Source organism: Megascapheus bottae, chromosome 1, assembly GCF_031878675.1.
Source record: "Megascapheus bottae isolate mThoBot1 chromosome 1, mThoBot2.hap1, whole genome shotgun sequence".
NCBI classification, from domain to species: Eukaryota; Metazoa; Chordata; class Mammalia; order Rodentia; family Geomyidae; genus Megascapheus; species Megascapheus bottae.
In genome coordinates, this window is record NC_143509.1 from 31124050 (window position 1) to 31142710 (window position 18661).

An 18661-nucleotide genomic window follows, 5' to 3' on the forward strand; every position below is an offset into this window, starting at 1 on the left:
TGGAAAGCTGTTAGATTGGATTTAGAAAAACAGAGTTAAGCCAAGTGTGGTAGTGCATGCCTGTAATCCTAACTCCTTGGGAGGATCACAAATCGGAAGTGAGGAAGGACAACAGAAAAGAAAAGTCAGTCACTGGGCGCCAGTGGCTCATGCCTGCCAACCTAGCTACTCAGGAGGCTGAGATCTGAGGATGACGGTTTGAATTCAGCCAGGGCAGGAAAGTCCATGAGACTCATCTCCAATTAACCACCAGAAAACCAGAGGGCAGGGGCTGCAGGTTGGGGAAGGGAGGAGTGGAATCTTGAGCGAGGGCCGAGGGCTGTAGGGAGCTATGGAGGGTGATAGAACCCTGGGGGCACCGTCTGTAGGAGAATGAATTCGCCCTGTGTTTGCTAGGGTGAGATGGCACTCAGGCAGGCATGGCAAGTGGGCTGTGGCCACACCCAGGTAAAAGGTAATTACCCCTTAACAGGCAGCCACAAGGGTAGACCAGAAAGTAGTCAGGTAGGAAAAGTCAGGTAGACAAATAGTGTGTGCAGTGGCCGCCTTTATCCCTAGCAGGCGTTTCTAGAAGGTCTTCTGCTCTGATCCCCAGGGTCTGGGAAGGAGTAAGAGGTGGGGGACAGCTCCCTAGTCTTTTGTGCATTGTTTGTCCCCACTGTGTCACCACTCAGGCTTGAAAATCACTAGCAGGCTTAGCCAGGTGCCGGTGGCTCCAACGCCTGTCATCCTAGCTACTCAGGAGGCTGAGATCTGAGGATCACGGTTCAAAGCCAGCCTGGGCAAAAAAGTCCATAAGACTCTTGTCTCCAGTGAATCACCAGAAAACCAGAAGTGGAGCTGTGGCTCAAAGTGGTAGAATACTAGCCTTGAGCAAATAAAGAGTTCAGGGATAGTGCCCAGGCTCTGAGTTTAAGCCTCATGACCAACAAAAAACAACTCCCTTCCCATCCCCCCCAAAAAAATAACATTAACAGGCATTGGTGAAGGAACTCTTTTATAGTAATTTCTTAGGCTGGAATTGGCCACTGGTCAGGGATGCCCAGGAACTTGGCATTAATAGTAACAACAGTAATCATAATAATAAATAAATAATACTTCTGTGCTGGTGGTTTATGCCTGCAATCCTCCTGCTCAGGAAGCTGAGATCTGAGAGTCCTAGCTCGAAGCCAGCCTAGAAAGTCCATGAGACTTTTATCTCCAATTAAAATACCCAAAAAGCCAGAAGTGTAACTGTGGCTCAAAGTGGTAGGGCACTAGACTTGAGAGGAAAGGCTCAGGGACTAAGCTCAAGCCCGGGCTCTGAGTTCAAGTCCCAGGACAAGTCCAACAACAACTGTTTTCCTTCTCTTCCTTTTTCCCTTTCTCCTGCTCTTTCTCCTTCTCCTTCTTCCTCTTCTTTCTTCTCTTTCTCATCTTTGTTTTTTTCTAAACAATTAAAGTAGTTGTTCACAGGGTTTCAATTTAGCAAGTCAGATCATGAGAACAATGCATCTTGACTCTTGGCCCATCTTTTGTAGTTTTCCCCTAATTCTACTTCTTGTCATACTTTCCCCTCTTCCCTCCCATTCTTTCCCCCCTTGTTGGTGGCAGAGCTTGAACTCAGGGCCTGGACAGTGTTCTTGAGTGCTTTTGCTCAAGACTCTACCACTTTAAGCCCCAGCACCACCTCTGGTTTTCTGGTGGTTAATTGGAGATGAGTGTCTCACAGATGTTCCTGCCTGGCTAGCTTTGAACTGTGATCTCAGCTTCCTGAGTAGCTAGGATTATAAGCATGAGCCACTAGGCCTCAGTTTCTCCTTCTTTCTCTAGTATTCCTCCTCCTCCTTCCTTCTCTTCTGCCTCCTTTTCTTCTTCTATCTCCACATTTTCCTTTCTCCTCGGATCATCCCTTCCTCTTCTTGTTTTTCCTTCCTCCTTTAAAACTTTTTTTTTTTTCCTGCGGGGCAGGGGCCCTCCTCAGGGCCAGAGGGCTGTCCCTGAGCTCTGTTCTCAAGGCTAGTGCTCCATTTGACCACATCTCTACTTCCAACAGTGATTTATTGGAACCTAGCGTCTCATGGACTTTTCTGCCTGGTCTGGTTTGGAACTGTGATCCTTCCATCTCAGCCACCTGAGTAGCTGGGATCACAGGCATGAGCCACCAGTGCCTAACTCCTCTTCTCTTCCTCCTTTCCCTCCTCCTCCTCCTTCCCTTCTTTTGTTCCTGCAAAGAGCAAAGATGCTCTGAAGTTTCTCCTATGACTTCCAATCATGCTAGGCAAGCCCTTTACCTGTGAGCGCCTTCTTGAAGCCCCTGTTGGTTCGTAAGTTAACTTTACAAATTATTTTAATTGTTGCAGGGTGGTAATTAAGCATGAGCCCTGGGGTGTGGGGAGATGGGATCAAGATAATTAACATTTCTATCTCAGTCTATCTCTGTGGTGAGGACACCTAAAGCCTTTCCTTATTGTAGCAAGTCTGGAAAATACTCATTATTATTATCATTATCATCATTATTATTATTATTACCAGTCCTGGGGCTTGAACTAAGGGCCTGGGTGCTGTCTCTGAGTTTCTTTCCTTCTTTCTTTTCTCTCTTTCTTTCTTTCTCCCTTCCTTCCTTCTTCTCTTTCTTTCTGTCTCTCTCTCTCCTTCCTTCTTTCTTTCTTTCTTTCTTTCTTTCTTTCTTTCTTTCTTTCTTTCTTTCTTTCTTTCTTTCTTTCTTTCTTTCTTTCCACTCAAGGGTAGTGCCCTACCACTTGAACCACAGCCCCACTTCTGGCTTTTTGGTGGTTCACAAGAGATGAGAGAATCTTTTTTTTTTTTTTTTTGCCAGTCCTGGTCTTGAGCCCAGGGCCTGAGCACTGTCCTTGGACTTTCTCCAGGCTAGAGCTCTACCACTTGAGTTGAACCCAGGTCTTCATGCATCTAGGCAAGCACTCTACCACTAGGCAAAACTCCCAGCCCCAAGTTGAGAGAATCTTATGGACTTTTCCTTCCTGGGCTAGCTTCCAGCTGCCATCCTCAGAAGTCAGCCTCCTGAGTAGCTGGGACTACAGGCATGAGCACCCGCGCTCAGTGCCCCTGTGCCAGAGATTGTCTGTTGACCTGTCTTTCTAAAATTGATTTATTTTTCCTTATTGTCTTTTCCCCCTCCAGTGTGTCCGGGCATGGATATTCGAAATAACCTCACCAGGCTGCACGAGTTGGAGAATTGCTCTGTGATCGAAGGCCATTTGCAGATTCTTCTGATGTTCAAAACGAGACCTGAAGATTTCCGAGACCTCAGTTTCCCCAAACTCATCATGATCACTGACTACTTGCTTCTCTTCCGGGTGTACGGGCTGGAGAGTCTGAAGGACTTGTTCCCCAATCTCACGGTCATCCGGGGGTCCCGTCTCTTCTTCAATTACGCCCTGGTCATCTTCGAGATGGTTCACCTGAAGGAGCTGGGCCTGTACAATCTAATGAACATCACCCGAGGCTCTGTCCGCATCGAGAAAAACAATGAGCTCTGCTACTTGGCCACCATTGACTGGTCTCGAATCCTGGACTCGGTGGAGGACAATTATATTGTCCTGAACAAGGATGACAAGGAAGAGTGTGGTGACATTTGTCCCGGCACTGGGAAGAGCAAAGCCAGCTGCCCTGCCACTGTGATCAACGGGCATTTTGTTGAGAGATGTTGGACTCATAGCCATTGTCAGAAAGGTAAGATGAGGAAACTCTGTGTTGTGCGTGTGTGTGTGTGTGACACTTTTTTTTGGTTCTGTCATTAAGGAAGGACTGACAGCACTCTTTGGGTCCACAGACTTTTTTTCTGTAAACTTCTAGATGATAACTTTTTTTTGGCGGGGGGGGGGGTTGTTGTTGTTGGTACTGCTACTAGGTCTTGAACTCAGGACCTGAGCACTGTCTCTGAGCTTTTGTGCTCAAGGCCGCTTCAGCCCAACTCTAATTCAGGCTTTCTAATGGTTCATTGGAGATAAGAGTCTCATGGAATTTTCTACCCCAGGCTGGCTTTGAACTGCAATCCTCAGCTTTCAGCCTCCTGAGTAGCCGGGATGGCAGGCAGGATCCATCGGTGACCATTCTAGCTGGTAACTATTTTGAACTTTGCAGGCCATGCTTTTATCCAGCCCCCTGCTTGATAGCAAGAGCCACAGATTGTAGAAAGCCCCAACTACCTTGTATGATGAAGTTGAATCAAGGATTTAAGCACAAAGGAATGGTTTTAATTCTATATTATAATAAATGGCTTGCATCACCACACTTAAACCAGGGAACTCTTGTTAAGTAAACTGTGGGTGGGCTCCTGAATCCATACTTTGTAGTTACTTTCTGTAGTCAACCTGATAACTGATGTGATTCCCCGAGTGACTCTATTTACTGGATCAAGAAGATAGCTTGCCATTTCACCGGGCCATTCCAGAGAGCCTGCCCTTTGAAACCTTGTGAATTGTTTGCCGCTTTCTGGACTCTTCCATTTAGTATTATCCTATCACAGTTGTCTGTGTGTGGGTAATGCACAGGCCAGCAGCTCTAGGCTGATACTGTCGTATGAGTGTGCCTCTGTGTTAATAAAACTTTATTTACAAAAACAAGTAGGGGCCGGCACGGTGGCTCATGCCTGTAGTCCTACCTACGCAGGAGGCTGAGATCTGAGGATCGAGGTTCAAAGCCAGTTCAGGCACTAAAGTCCATGAGATTCTTATTTCCAATTAACCACTAGAAAAACAGAAGTGGTGCTGTGGCTCAAGAGGAAGGTGGTAGCCTTGAGTTGAAGAGCTCAGGGATAATGCCCAGAGTTCAAGCCCCACAACTGGGGGAGAAAAAAATAAAGCAAGCAGGGGCCAGATTCCCTTCCCCTCCTCCCCATGCCCTTTTTTTTTTTTTTGTCACAGTAAATGTCCTTTTGTTCCTTTTGATTGGTTAAAGTATGGGAGTGGAAGAGCATATATATGTGTGTTAACTTATGTTTTGTCTTATTTATAAAAGTCAAATTATCCTTTAGAAATGGATAAAAAGTGAAAGTATTGGTCATGAGCCACCATAAACTGGAAGACAGTAGTTATTTCCTTCTGGTGGCTATCCAATCGTTTTATTTATTTATTTATTTTTGGCAGCCTGGGGCTTGAGCTCAGGGTCTAGGCACATTTTTTTTTTTTTTTTTGCTCAAGGCAAGAGCTCTACCACTAGAGCCACAGCACCACTCCTAGCTTTTTCTATGTCTGTGGTACCAAGGAATTGAACCCAGGGCTTTGTGCATGCTAGGCAAGCACTCTACTTCTAGGCAACACTCCCGGCCCAAACAAACTTTTTTTTCTTTTTTGGCCAGTCATGCGGCTTGAATTCAGGGCCTGAGCACTGTCCTTGGGCTTTCTCAAGGCTAGGACTCTTCCACTTGAGCCACAGCACCTTTTCCGCCTTTTTCTATGTATGTGATACCAAGGAATCAAACCTGGGTCTTCGTGCACGCTAGGCAAGCACTGTACCATATTTTTATTTATCAGGAATTTTGATACTTTTTTTTCTTATTTGTTTAAAAAGAGAAAGACTGCTCTGGGCAAAGCTTTATCTGGTGTTTATTTCTTTATGTCTGGTTTCCAGAAGTGAAATTTCTGGGTCAGAGGCTCTTGATCCAGTTGCCAAGTGGCTTTCTGGAAATGGTGTCTCCATAGAGGCGCCTCCTAGCCTCCAGTGGAGGGAACCGTGCTGACTAGTGTTGGGGAAAAGTCTTTCTTAATGTACTGGGCCAGGGGAGGAGCCTCTGGGTGTTTCATTTGCATATATTTGATTATGCAGATGTCCACATCCTTTGTTTCTCTTCAAGCTGTTGAAGAGGTTGTCTGTCCTCTGCTGGTGTGCTTGTTAGTGGATAAAATGCTCTTGGGAGAATGCTTACCTAGCATGCATGAAGCCCTGGGTTTGATTCCTGAGTACCACATACACAGAAAAAGTGGGAAGCGGCACTGTGGCTCAAGTGATAGAGCGCTAGCTTTGAGTAAAAAAGCTCAAGAACAGTGCCTAGGGTCCTGAGTTCAAGCTCCAGGACTGGTACCCTCCCAAAAAAATGATCATCTTGTAATAAAGCATCCATCCTCCACACACGGATTCTGTCTCTCTCCGTGTGTGTAGCCCAGCCACCTGTCTCCTCTCTCAAATAACTAGTTGGGGGTCTCAGCACCACTGATGGCTGGAAGCTGCCCCCTTTGTCAGGGTTGGGGTGTGTTTCTGTCTCTGTTTCCTTGCACCAGCTCTGTGGGCCATTGTTGTCTATCCAGATAGCCCTCCACATCCACGCCTAACTTGTGTGTGGCTCCTCCACCTAGATTATGGCTTGTAAAACTCCCTGGATGAAAGTGATGGGTGATTCTCACTGCAAATGGTTATGTTACACAACCTAAGGGGAAGGCTGGGAATGTGGCTCAGTGGTAGAGTGCTTGCCTAGTGTGCATGAAGCTCTGGGTTCGATTTTGAGTATCATATGCATAGAAAAGCCAGTGGATGAGAGGAGGAGGAGAAGGAGGAGGAGGGAAGGAGGAAGAGGAGGAAAAAATGATCTTTCCTTGTGGAAAAATCTGGGGAATGTTCATAGATTAAGAAGGCTAGGGTGGTAGCCTTGAGCTGAAGTGCTCAGGGACAGTGCCCAGGCCAAGTTCAAGCCTCATGACCCACAAAAAAGAAGAAGAAAAAGAAGAAGAGAAGGAGGAGGAGGAGGAGGAGGAGAAGGAGGAGGAGGAGGAGGAGGAGGAGGAGGGGGAGGAGGAGGAGGAGGGGGAGGAGGAAGGTAGAGAAGCTAAATTATTGAGCCTGAGGGAAGCATGTAGGGCTGAGGGGGATTCTTAGGGCAAGTGTAGACCACCCCTGGGTTTGGGATTTTCTAGGCCAGGAAAAATGACTCCTGGGGTTGATGAACAGCTTATAATCTGGCGGGGGGATGTCCTGCTAAAGGGATTTAGTGGTGAGTGGACCCTCACAAATGAGGCCCTACTGTGTGTTATTGGGCCTTCTGTGTGTTTTGGGGCCTACTGTGTTAGAACTTTAGAGATGGCTGCAAGGAAATCCTCCTGTTTGGGACCAGAAAGATTCCTTAACTTACCTAATGTCACACAGCAGATGAAACACAAAGCCCACGTTCTTGCCAGCTCTGGGCCAGACACATACACAAAAGCATGTTTGTCTGTTTGTTTGTTGGGAGGGGTGTCCACTCAGTTTTTGAAACAGCAGACTGTTTGTAAACCTGGGTGACAGGGTAAGGAATAGAGAGTCCTTGCTGGGGTGTCTGTATGCTTAGTTATTTGGGAAGTTAAGGCAAAAAGACTGCTTGAGGCCAGAGGTTGGAGACCAGTCTAAGAAATACAGTGAGACGTCTCCCATTTTGAAAATATATAAATAAATATGAACACACACACACACACACACACACACACACACATGCGTGCACACACAGACAGTCCTACTACCTGAACTACAGTTCCATGTAGGGCTTTTTGGGTAGTCCATTGGAAATGAGTTAGACTTCCTGCTTGGTTTGGTTTTCAACCTGGATCCTCAGATTCCTAAGTAGCTAAGATGACAAGTATGAACTACTGGGGTCCAGTCAATAAGAACACTTTTTTTTTTGCTAGTCCTGGGCTTGAACTCAGGGCCTGAGCACTGTCCTTGGCCTTTTTCAAGGCTAGAGCTCTACCATTTGAGCCATAGCACCACTTCCAGCCTTTTCTATGTATGTGGTACTGAGGAATCAAACGTGGGTCTTCATGCATGCTAGGTAAGCACTCTACCACTAGGCCAAACTCCCAGCCCTAAGAACACTTTTATTTAATTTAATTTTTTTTTTTTTTTGTGGGTCATAGGGCTGGGACTCTGGGCCTGGGCGCTGTCCCTTTGCTCTTCAGCTCAAGGCTACCACCTTATCCTTGAGCCAAGCCCCACTTCCCGTTTTCTTAGGTTAATTGAAGATAAGAGTCTTGGGTCCTTTTGTGCCTGGGCTGGCTTTGAACCTTGATCCTCAGATCTCAGCCTCCCAAGTAGCTAGGATTACAGGTATGAGCCACCGTGCTCAGCTTCTTAAGAACACTTTTAATCCAGCCACAGTTTCTCTAAAATTTGAAGCATTTGTGGGCACTTACATATTGAGATGGAATTGAAGACATTATCTAGGCATCTATTTCTGTCTCTATTTTAGTGAAAACAGTTTAGAAAGGGTTATTAATAGTTTAGTCGCATTCCTTGATATGATCAGTGGCTTTGAAAAAAATATTTTTTAATCTTTTGTTACTGAAGACTAGGCTTGTTTTTCTAGCATTGGAAATCAGGGGCTCTGTCATTTGTGTGTGTGTGTGTGTGTGTGTGTGTGTGTGTGTGCTCACAGACAAATCCTGCCATTCTTTGGGGCAGTGATCCTCAGGTATGGACCTGTCTTGTTAAATAAGGACCTCTCTCCCCTGTTTTGGCCACCCTGGGGCTTGAACTTTGGTCCTAGGTGCTGTTCCTTAGCCTTTTCAATCAAGGCTGGTGCTCTACCACTTGAGTCACACCTCCCACTCTGACTTGTTGCTGGTTAATTGGAGCTTAAGGGGTTCACGGGCTGTTTCCCCCCCCACTTGAGTTGGCTTTGAACTGTGATTCTCAGATCTCAGCCTCCTGGGATAGCTGAGATTACAGGTGTGAGCCACAGCGCCTGGAAGTTGTCCAATTTTTGCATCCAAATCTTCCCTGGGAGCAACTGCAGTGTTTATTTACTTGTCTTTCTCTGGAGAAATAAACAGATTGTTAAAATAAACAAATCCTTTAGAGGTGTGGTAGAGTCAAATCTACCATGAGAAAAAGGTCCATCCTTGGGCCTGGCCATGTGGCAGCTGGGTAGCTGGTTGGACAGGTTTTTCTGTCTAGTCGAGGTTCAGGGACCAGTTTATTCCTTGTCCTGTCACCAGACCTTTTGTCAGAATTAAAATCTGTTCTTTGTCACTGAGCACCTGAAATGCCCCAGGGAGTTCTAGGGAACCCAGCTTTTCTCAGCTCTGCCCCCTCACCCCCCCCCCCCACTCCCTGTGTCTTCTAGAACATTCTCTGCCTTTATAAGGGAAGCTAATATGGGGGCTTGGGGGGAGGGGAGAGTTGGAGTGGTGACCCTTCTCCTTCCTTCTTTTTCCTCTTCCCCCCTTTTTTCTTCTCTTTCTTGTTTTCCTCCTTCCTTCTTCCCCCTCTCCCTTTTCCCTCCTTCCGCCCTCCCTCCCTTTTCAATAATTGTATCATTATTACTAAGGAGTTGTGTAAAGAGGTTACCATTTCATGATTCAGGCAGTGTGGTGGTTCTGGGACTTGAACTCAGGGCTCTGGGAGAAGGAGGGGTCATGGAGAGAAGGGCGTGGTCATAGAGAGAAAGGCGTGGTCGTGGAGAAAATGGGCGTGGCCACGGAGAGAGGAGGCGTGGCATGGAGAGAGTGGGAGGGGCTTGGAGAGAAGGGGCAGGATATGGGGTGCAGGAGAGGGCTGGGAGGTCGTGGAGGTGACTTGAGTTTGTCTTTCCACTCCCACGTGCCGTGAACAGAAGTCTGTTGGACTGTCTGCAGGCCCCGGGTTGGTGTGGAGGCCAGCCAGGCCGAGGCCGGCTCTCTGTCTGTGGCCCACCTTGGTTTCTCCTTGTCGCTGGGGGGATCACAGAACCGATCTCTCTCCAGTGCTCAGAAGTGTGGCCAGCTTCCTCCCCTGTGCCATGGCTCAGGGGAGCAGCAAGGTGACAAAATGGCTCCTGGGTTGGGGGACCATCCGGCCAGGGTGCGGACCGCAGGTGACAAACCAAGTGGTTTCTCTAACTCTTGTTCATTAAATTAAAAAAAAAGATGTCTGTAATGAGAAAAAAAAAGGGAGTTGCAAGTACTGTCCATTCAGTTTCTTCCCCAGTGATTCTTGATGTTTTACCTTTTTATTTAGACATTTTATTTATTCTTTCTTTATGTATTTATTTGCAGGGCCTGGGCCTTCGCGTCCAGGCCTCAGCCTAGGCACTGTTCCCAAGCTCCTCTTGCTGAAGACTTAGCACTCCACCACTTGAGCTTTTTCTGTGATTAAGTGGAGATAAAGAGTCTCACAGACTTTCCTGCCTGGGCTGGCTTCCATCTGTCCATCCTCAGGACCCTCAGATCTCAGCCCCCTGAGTTGCTAAGATTTCAGATGTGAGCAGTCAGCCCCTGGGTTATTTAAATGTGTTAAATCTACATAAAACAGTTACTCATATCCAAGGGACACTGTGTGATAGCTTAACACATGAGCACAACGTACAATCACCAAATCAGGGAACTTAGCTGTGTGTGTGTGAGTGTGTGTGTGTGTGTGTGTGTGTGTGTGTGTGCGTGCCAGTTCTGAGTTTCTTTTTTTTTGCTAGTCCTGGAGCTTGAACTCAGGGCCTGGGCACTATCCTTAGACACTTTTTGCTCAAGGCTTGTGCTCTGCCACTTGAGCCACAGCACCACTGCTGGCTCTTTCTGTGTATGTGGTACTAAGGAATTGAACTCAGGACTTTGCATGCTGGGCGAGCGCTCTACCACTAGGCTACACTCCTGGCCTTGTGCTTTTGCTTTGCTTTTTCTTATTCAAGGCTGGGCACTGAACTCAGGGCCTGGGCACTGTCCCTAAGCTTCCTTTGTTCAAGACTAGTGTTCTACCATTTTGAGCCACAGCACCATTTCCAGTTTTTTGGTGGTTTATTGGAGATTAGGATCTCACAGACTTTCCTGTCCAGGCTGGATTTGAACCATGATCTTTAGATTTCTGCCTCTTAAGTAGCTAGGATGACAGGAATGAGCCACAGTTGACTGGCTTATTAAATTTTTATAGTATTGCCTGTGGTCAATCCTCACTGCGTTGGTGATGAGCTTATTCTTTGAGCAGGAGTGTTGAATTTGATGTGTCTAGCTTGTTTTATTTTCTTTTTAAATGAATTGCATTCATTTTTGTTTTATGTGGTACCATAGGAATTGAATCCAGGGCCTCATGTATGCTAGGCAAGCACTCTACCACTATGCCACATTCCTAGCCTTGCTTAATTTTCTTCCTTGGATTTTTGCCCTATGTGTTTATGAGTGAAATTGGGGTGTGCTTCTGGTTTGTTGATTCCGCAATCTCTCCATCAGATTCGGCTATCAGATGTTCTCTTACGTAAAGGCCAGTTGGGCAGGCTTCCATTTTTCCATGTTTTAGATTTCCAGCGCCAGAAAGATTAATTCTTTGAATGATTGTTCATTGAGAAATCTTATGGTGTGACACTCTTTAGAGGAAGATTATTACTGTGCTGATCCGAGGGCTTGAACTTAAGGCCCTGGCATTGTCCCTGAGCTTCTTTGCTTAAGGCTAGGGCGCTTCCACTTGCACCATAGCTCTACTTCTGGCTTTTGGTGGTTTATTGAAAAGAAGAGTCTCATTGACTTTCTGTCCCAGCTGGCTTTGAACCATGATCCTCAGATCCCAACCTCCATGTAGCTAGGATTATAGCTGGAAGCCACTGTATTGAATAACTTAATTTTTTAAAAATACAAAGTTAGTTAATGAAATACTGCTTTAAATCTTATAAACTGATGGTCACACCTTTGGAGTCAACTTCAGTAGTTTATATTTTATTAGAGTTATATCATTGAGTTTTTCAGGTTTCATGATATGCTTTTATGTATGCTTTACATAGTTTATATAGTTATTCTTTTACATTTTTTTTAATGTGCTAGATCTGGGACTTGAACTCAGTCCTGGGTACTTTCCCTGAGCTCTCTACTTGAGCCACAGCTCATATTCAGCTTTTTTTTTTGGTAGTTCATTGAAGATAAGACTCATGGATTTTCCTGCTTGGGCTGGCTTTGAATTATGACCCTCAGATCTCAGCTTCCTGAGTAGCTAGGATTGATTACAGGTGTGAGCCTCCCGTGCCCAGCTCATCTTTATTTTTTATTTTAGTTTTTTCTTTCCATCTTTATTTATATGGGAGCTGGCTCATGTTGGAGCTATGAAGCCATAGTTTTTGTTCGAAATCTAATAAGGCTTTTAACCTGCCATCTGGAGCCTGTGTGCCTTATAATTCTTTATTGCCTATGACTGAAGGATAGTACGTACCGGGGACAAGAAATGGCTTTTGCCATATTGCTGACATCCACTCAGAGGGTCTGTCCTGTCTTCCCTTCCCTGCTTTGGCTGTAGCGAGACAAGACAATGGAGTGCCACTCTCTCTTTCTTTCTTCCTTCCCTTCCTTCCTTTCTCTCTTCCTTTCTCTCTTTCTTTCTTTCTTTCTTTCTTTCTTTCTTTCTTTCTTTCTTTCTTTCTTTCTTTCTTTTCTTTTCTTTCTTTCTTCCTTTCTTTCTCCCTGAGCTCTCAGCTCAAGGCTAGCACTCTACCACTTTGAGCCACAGTGCCACTTCTGGTTTTCTGGCAGCTTTTTGTTGGTTAACTGGAGATGAAATATCATGGAATTTTCTGCCTAGGCTGGCTTTGAACCTTGCTCCTCTGCATCTCAGGTTCCTGAGTAGCTAGGATTACAGGTGGGACTCTCCAGGGTGCCTGGCTAATCCGTTTTATTATAATCAAGGAGAATTACATTGTGGTGAAGATAGAATAGCTATGTTTGTTCATTTTCCCCAGGGCTGTAGCGAAGTGCCCAAAGCTGGAAGAAAAAAGGTTGAATATCACTGCACATGGAGGTTGAATATGGCCTTGAATGGAAGTTGAAAAGCCTCCATTTCTGGCTGTCTCCCATCATGAACAAACAGGGAGACAGAGAGTCACTGGTGTGGAGAATCAAGCCTGCTCTTGTATTTTCTTTTGAGGACAAACCCAGGTCTCTTGGCAACTCCATTCCAACAGCCCTCCCTCCCCCGTAACTTCCCACTAAAAACTGCTTCCCTCCATTTTCCAAGTTCCACCAGCAAGCTTTCGACCCCATGGGGTTTGTGAGGAACTACACTCTGGCCTTGCCAAACCTCAACACTGACCAGAGTCTGAGCTTCTGGTCCTTGGCTGTGAAGTGTCTATGTGGGACCCCCTCTCTCCCACCCCAGCTTCCCCAGGGCTCACTTGGACCCTCTCTGTGAAGTTATCCTGTGTGTGTGTGTGGGAGGGGTTATATGACCTCAGGAAGCTGTGTTGTCACTTGTGGGCTCACCCCAGGACTCCTGTCCAGAACAAAGTACAGGTTGTGTAATGTCTCGCTGAGAGGGAGGCAGTTGTATGAAATAGCATGTGTCAAGGTCCTGAGGCAGGTTTGGAGCAGAGCATATCCTAGAAAGGTCTTCAGGCCTGTTATTCCCAACTAGTGATGAACTGAGGCTCTCTCCTGAGACACCACTCCCCCCCAGTAGAACTCAAGGAGCCTACACTCTTCCTCCTCTCTCTCTTCCCAGAGGTCCTCACTGAACAAATCTAGAGCAAAATGCTCCACAGGCAGGTGGCAAGCATTTGGGGTAAATCAAGTCAAGATTTTTAAATTGTTATACAAAGGTCCTGGCAGGTGACTGATGGTCTCGAGAGAACAGCTTTGTGTCGATGGCAAGTTTCAGAGTTGTGTGTGTGTGTGCACATGCCCACGCCTGTCCTGGGGTTTGAACTCAGGGACTAGGTGCTGTTCCTCAGCTGATTTGCTCAAGGCTGGTGTTCTGTCACTTGAGCTACAGCTCCGCTTCTGGCTAATGGAGATAAGAGTCTCATGGATTTTGCTGCCTGAGCTGGATTTGAGCCTTGCTCTTCAGATCTCAGCCTCCTGAGTGGCTGGGATTACAGGCCTGAGGTACCAGTGCCTGTCTTTCTACCTGCTTTATGCTTAGCCCAAGGCCAATTTCTGGGGCAGCGCAAATGCTCTTCAGGTGGACGATCATCTTCTGGGGGTACACAGGGGCTCACCTTTATTTACATATTAGTTTAGTTTGGGACATTATTAAAAGTCTGTGCTATCTACTGCCTTTCCCTTTCCCTGTCTGTTGGTCTCTCCCTCTCCCTCTTCCTCTGTCTGTCTGTTTGTCGTCTGTCTGTGTCCCTTTCCATCTGCCTGTCCCTCCCTCTCCTGTCTCTGCCTTTCCATCTTCAGTTATGGGCTCGTTGCCTCTTCACTCTCTCTTCAAGTTCTTTTTTAACTAAGTTTCTGGGCCTCAGATATGGCTGTATTTGGAGACAGGTCGCACATAGGAAACTGAGGCAGTAGCAGGTCCCCAGGTTGGCTCTGAGCCTTAGGGATGACCACATGAGGACTCTGGGACAAGATGAGCCCTGAAAGCCAAGGAGAGAAGCACTTGAAACTGGGTCTCACAGGCTCCAGAGGTGACAAAGCCTCGAACTTGGTCCATGACCTGCCATCCCGAGTCATCATCATCTTCAGTGCCTCTGATGAACGTCATACATCCATGCTGTGTCATGTACTGCCCGTAAATGGGGCCGCGCTCTCGGCCGCTTGAGCCACGCCCCCACACAACCACGCCTCTACCACTCAAGCCACTCCCCCACATCTTGATTCAGGCCCCAGCCACTTGATCCATGCCTTCCTCTCAAACCACGCCCCCTGCCGCTTGAGCCACGCTTCTACCAGTCAAGCCAGGCCTGTACCTCTCAAGCCACGCCCTCTCAAGCCACGCCCCCACTCCAACCACGCCTCTGCTACTCAAGCCACGCCCCTACCTCTAGCCATGCCTCCACACCATGATTTAGGGTCCCAGCAGCTTGATCCATGCCTTTCTCTCAAGCCACGCCTCTGCACCACGAGCCACACCCCCCTCGGCTCATTCGCCCCTTCCACTCTAGCAACACCCACACTTGAACCACGCCCCCACTGCCCCTACCTCTCAAGCCACGCCCCTACCGCTGAAGCCACACCCACCGATCAAAGCCACGCCTCCTTTTACTGCACTTCATTTTAGAGAGGATCTAGCCTTTTTGCCTGGGCTGGCCTAAAGTGCAAAAATCTATTTATGCTCCTCATGTGGCTGGATGACAAGCACGGCACCTTCACCCCCAGCTATTGTTTGGGATGGGGGGGATCCTGTAAACTTTACCCTGGACTGTCCTCGAACTGCAGTCTCCTCAGGCCATTAAGATTTATAGACAGGAGCCACAGGCGCCCTCGCCAGTGTTTCTTCCATTATCGGGACTGCAGTGGACATTGGATCTGGGGGGAGGGAGGATCTCCTCGTCCCCCTTTTGTGAGTGGTGTTTTCTAGGGTTGAGTGTGGAATCCCAGGTGCTGAGCAGTGGATCGTGTGTGGGTTCTTTAGGTGTAGTTGGCCTTGTGTGTTTGTCCCTGAGTTGCACATCTGTGGATTCAGTCAGTGTCAGATCGAAATATTTGGAAAAGAATGCATCTGAAAACATGTTCAGACTGTTTTTCTTGTTGTTTTTCCTAGACCAGGAAAAAAAAAAGATTCTCATACTATTCGTTTTGCATGAGAGAGGTGTGCCTCGTGTGTTATTTGATAGAAGAAGTGATTTGATAGATGCGATTTTGGTGTTGACAAGGAGTGGATGTATTGATCCCAAAGAGAAGCTACGTAATTTATGTCCCCAGACGTATGCCTGCAGTGGCTGACCCACTCAGCAATGTATTAAAGTATATGGCAAATGTTGACAAACAAAACTACATTTTTTTTTTTTTTTTGCCAAAGAATTGGACCTGCGTCTCCATGCATGTTAGGCAAGCACTCTTACTACTAAGCCAAACTCCTGGCCCACTTACAATTTTTTTTTTAACTACCTAATCCAGGTTGGCCTTGAACTGTGGATCCTCTTGCCTCAGCCTCTCCTGCTGGGATTGCAAGTTTGTGCTCAGTTGCAGCAAAAATGTTTAATTTTCCTGTACACAGCTATTGTTATATCATGGTTTTTCATGCCTTTTCCTTTGAAAGCTGAATGTCTCTTTGTGTCCTTCTAGGCAAGTATTTTTTTTTTCCCCACTGAGCCACACCTCTGGCCCCTCTGGTTTTGATTTTACACCATGGGCTGGGTTTAAAGTTCAGGAAATGGCACCAATAACCAGAAAGTTGAGGCTCTGGGTACTAGTTGTTGTGAACATAGTCAAAAATCAATTGGGGGGGGGGGCTCATGCCTATAATTCCAGCTACTCAGGAGGCTGAGATTTGAGGATCAGGATTCAAAGCCAACTTGAGCAGGAACATATGTGAAACTCTTATCTCCAGTTAACTACCAAAAAGCCAGAGTGGAGCTGTGGCTCGAGTGGTAGATTGCTAGCCGTAATGGAACAGCTAAAAGATAGTGCCCAGGCCCTGAATTCCAATACTACACACACACACACACACACACACACACACACACACACACACACACGTGCATGGTAGTGCATGCCTGTAATCTCAGCACACAGGAGGTAGATGTATTTTAAAACATGCACAGAATAATTGTATCAACACGTTAGGGTTAAGCAAAGAATGTCAGGCTCTAACTCGGAAGTTTACCCACATTCCCATTTTAGTCCCAACCCCTCCTGCTCCTTGAAGGAGCCATTAAAAAAAAAAAAAACCATAACTGCCAGCATTCTATTTTTAACATCTAACTGTGGACCTAGACACAACACTGCACACATTTTGAATAGATCATTTGCCTCTACAAAATTTATGGCCCAATCTGGAGACATTTTCTGTGCTCCCACCTCTCCCTCACATGTATGTGTGTTTTGGACACAAAGTAATGTGACTGAATATCACATTTCAAACACAAAGGGTGAACATCTCATGAAGAGGGTCCATTGTGCTCAATTCTCAGTGTAGGCTGGGTGAGATGACTCATGTCTGTAATCTCAGCTACAGAGGAGGTGGAGAGAGCCAGGATGGAAATTTGAGGGGGTAAAAGTTATTTGAGACCCATAGCTCAACTCACTAGTTGGTGTTGTCCAAGCCACGCCCCCTGCTTAAGTCACACCCCCATACAATTTGAGCCACGCCTCTGCCACGTGAGCTGCTTCCATTACTGCTAGAACCACATCTCTACAGCTCGAATATACTACTATTATATATTATATGTATTATGCTATTATGGCTATCATCTTTTCCATTTTTTTGTTGTTGTTTTGACATTAATGGGGCTCTCAAACTTTCCAGAAAGGTATTCTACCACTTGTGCCCCGAATCTCTTTTTACTTTTGTTACTTTATGGATAGTATTTCCCTTAGGAAAAGGCCTGAGTTACCTCAAGTCTCCCTATACCTCCTGACTGGTGTGTGGGCAGAAACCACAGGTATATACCACCAGGCTCAGTTTTGTGGCTGATAATTCCCCTCCCATCCCCAGGCTGGCCTCAGTCAATTAGCCAGGTATACTGTTACTCACCTGAGATCAGGTCAGGTAGGAGGATCAGAGGTCTGAGGCCAGTCCTGGGTAAAAATACAAAGATCTTTTCTGAAAAATAACAGCCTGGCCACTTCTTGTGCTCATTGCTTTCTTTCTTTCTTTTTTTCTTTTTTTTTTTTTTTTTGCCAGTCCTGGGCTTGAGCTCAGGGCCTGAGCACTGTCCTTGGACTTTCTCAAGGCTAGAGCTCTACCACTTGAGCCTCAGCACCACTTCTGGCTTTTTTTTTTTTTGTATGTATGTGGTACCAAGGAATCGAACCTGGGTCTTCGTGCATGCTAGGCCAGCACTTTAACCACTAGGCCAAATTCCCAGCCCTGCTCATTGCTTTTTGATTGACTAGCTTCTTATCTCTAACTATGTCTATATCTTTATTATTGTTACTGGGATGGTGACAACAACCACTACTACTGCTACTACTATTGTTTTTCAGTTCTGGGGCTTGAACTCAGGGCCTGGATGCTGTCCCTGAGCTTTTCTGCTCAAGTCTAGCACTCTACCAACTTTGAGCCACAGTACCATCTCTGGAGTAGGATTAGAAATGTGAGCCACCAATGCCTGGCCTATAATCATATTTATAATTATATCTATAACTCTATCCTCTTTCACTGCCCACATTAACCACCCATCCATGCACTCACCCTCCTTTCTACCCAACTGTTACTCCATCTACCATCCATCTACTCATTGATTTGTCTACTAATCCATCCATCCATCCATCCACCTACATGTCTGTCCACCTATCCACCCATCCATCCATCTATTCACATATCCATCCATCCTCCCATTCATTTGTATCTATTTTCCATCTATCCATCTTCACCCATGCATCTATCCACCCATTCATCCGCTCATCCATCCATCCACCCTCATCCACCTAGCCTAGTTTTTTTTCTAATACAAAAGATTTTAAAACAAAATAAAACAAAAAACCACCCAACCAAACAGAAAACACTAAAAGTGGTCATTTTCCCAAGCAGCGTCTGGGCGCTGTGTTTTGTCTCTTCCTCACTCCCTTATGAAATACTTCTTAGTTCTAACAGTCCTGGAACTGACTGGTCTTGGCCATTCACTCAGAGGGACATCTGCAGATGTGGGTGATGTGCCTTCTCTGGGACAATCGTGTTGTTATTACTGCTAATCTCATCACAGCAGGAACTTCCCGAACAGCCAGGGGAAGGTCTCAATTGTTTTACTGGGAGGATAATTATATCGCTGTTAATATTCTTGACCTTCCTGTGTTCAGTGTTGATTAGCCAGTGGGGTGTGATTGTGAACTCTTGACTGTCTGCTATGGCCAAGAGACACAAATAACAGTTGCCCATTCTCTAATAGCTTCATGTGGTTAAGTGA

At 46.2% G+C, this 18661-nt stretch overlaps 1 protein-coding gene across 2 annotated transcripts in view; it reads left to right on the forward strand.

Annotated features, from left to right (window-relative positions):
• The window catches only part of Insr (insulin receptor), a 74466-nt gene that overhangs the window by 7171 nt on the left and 48634 nt on the right, over positions 1–18661 (forward strand). For both annotated transcript variants that reach the window (XM_090341785.1, XM_090341786.1), the window contains exon 2: positions 3142–3693. In XM_090341785.1, the coding sequence (XP_090197911.1) occupies positions 3142–3693 (552 nt within the window). The remainder of the gene's footprint in view (positions 1–3141; positions 3694–18661) is intronic.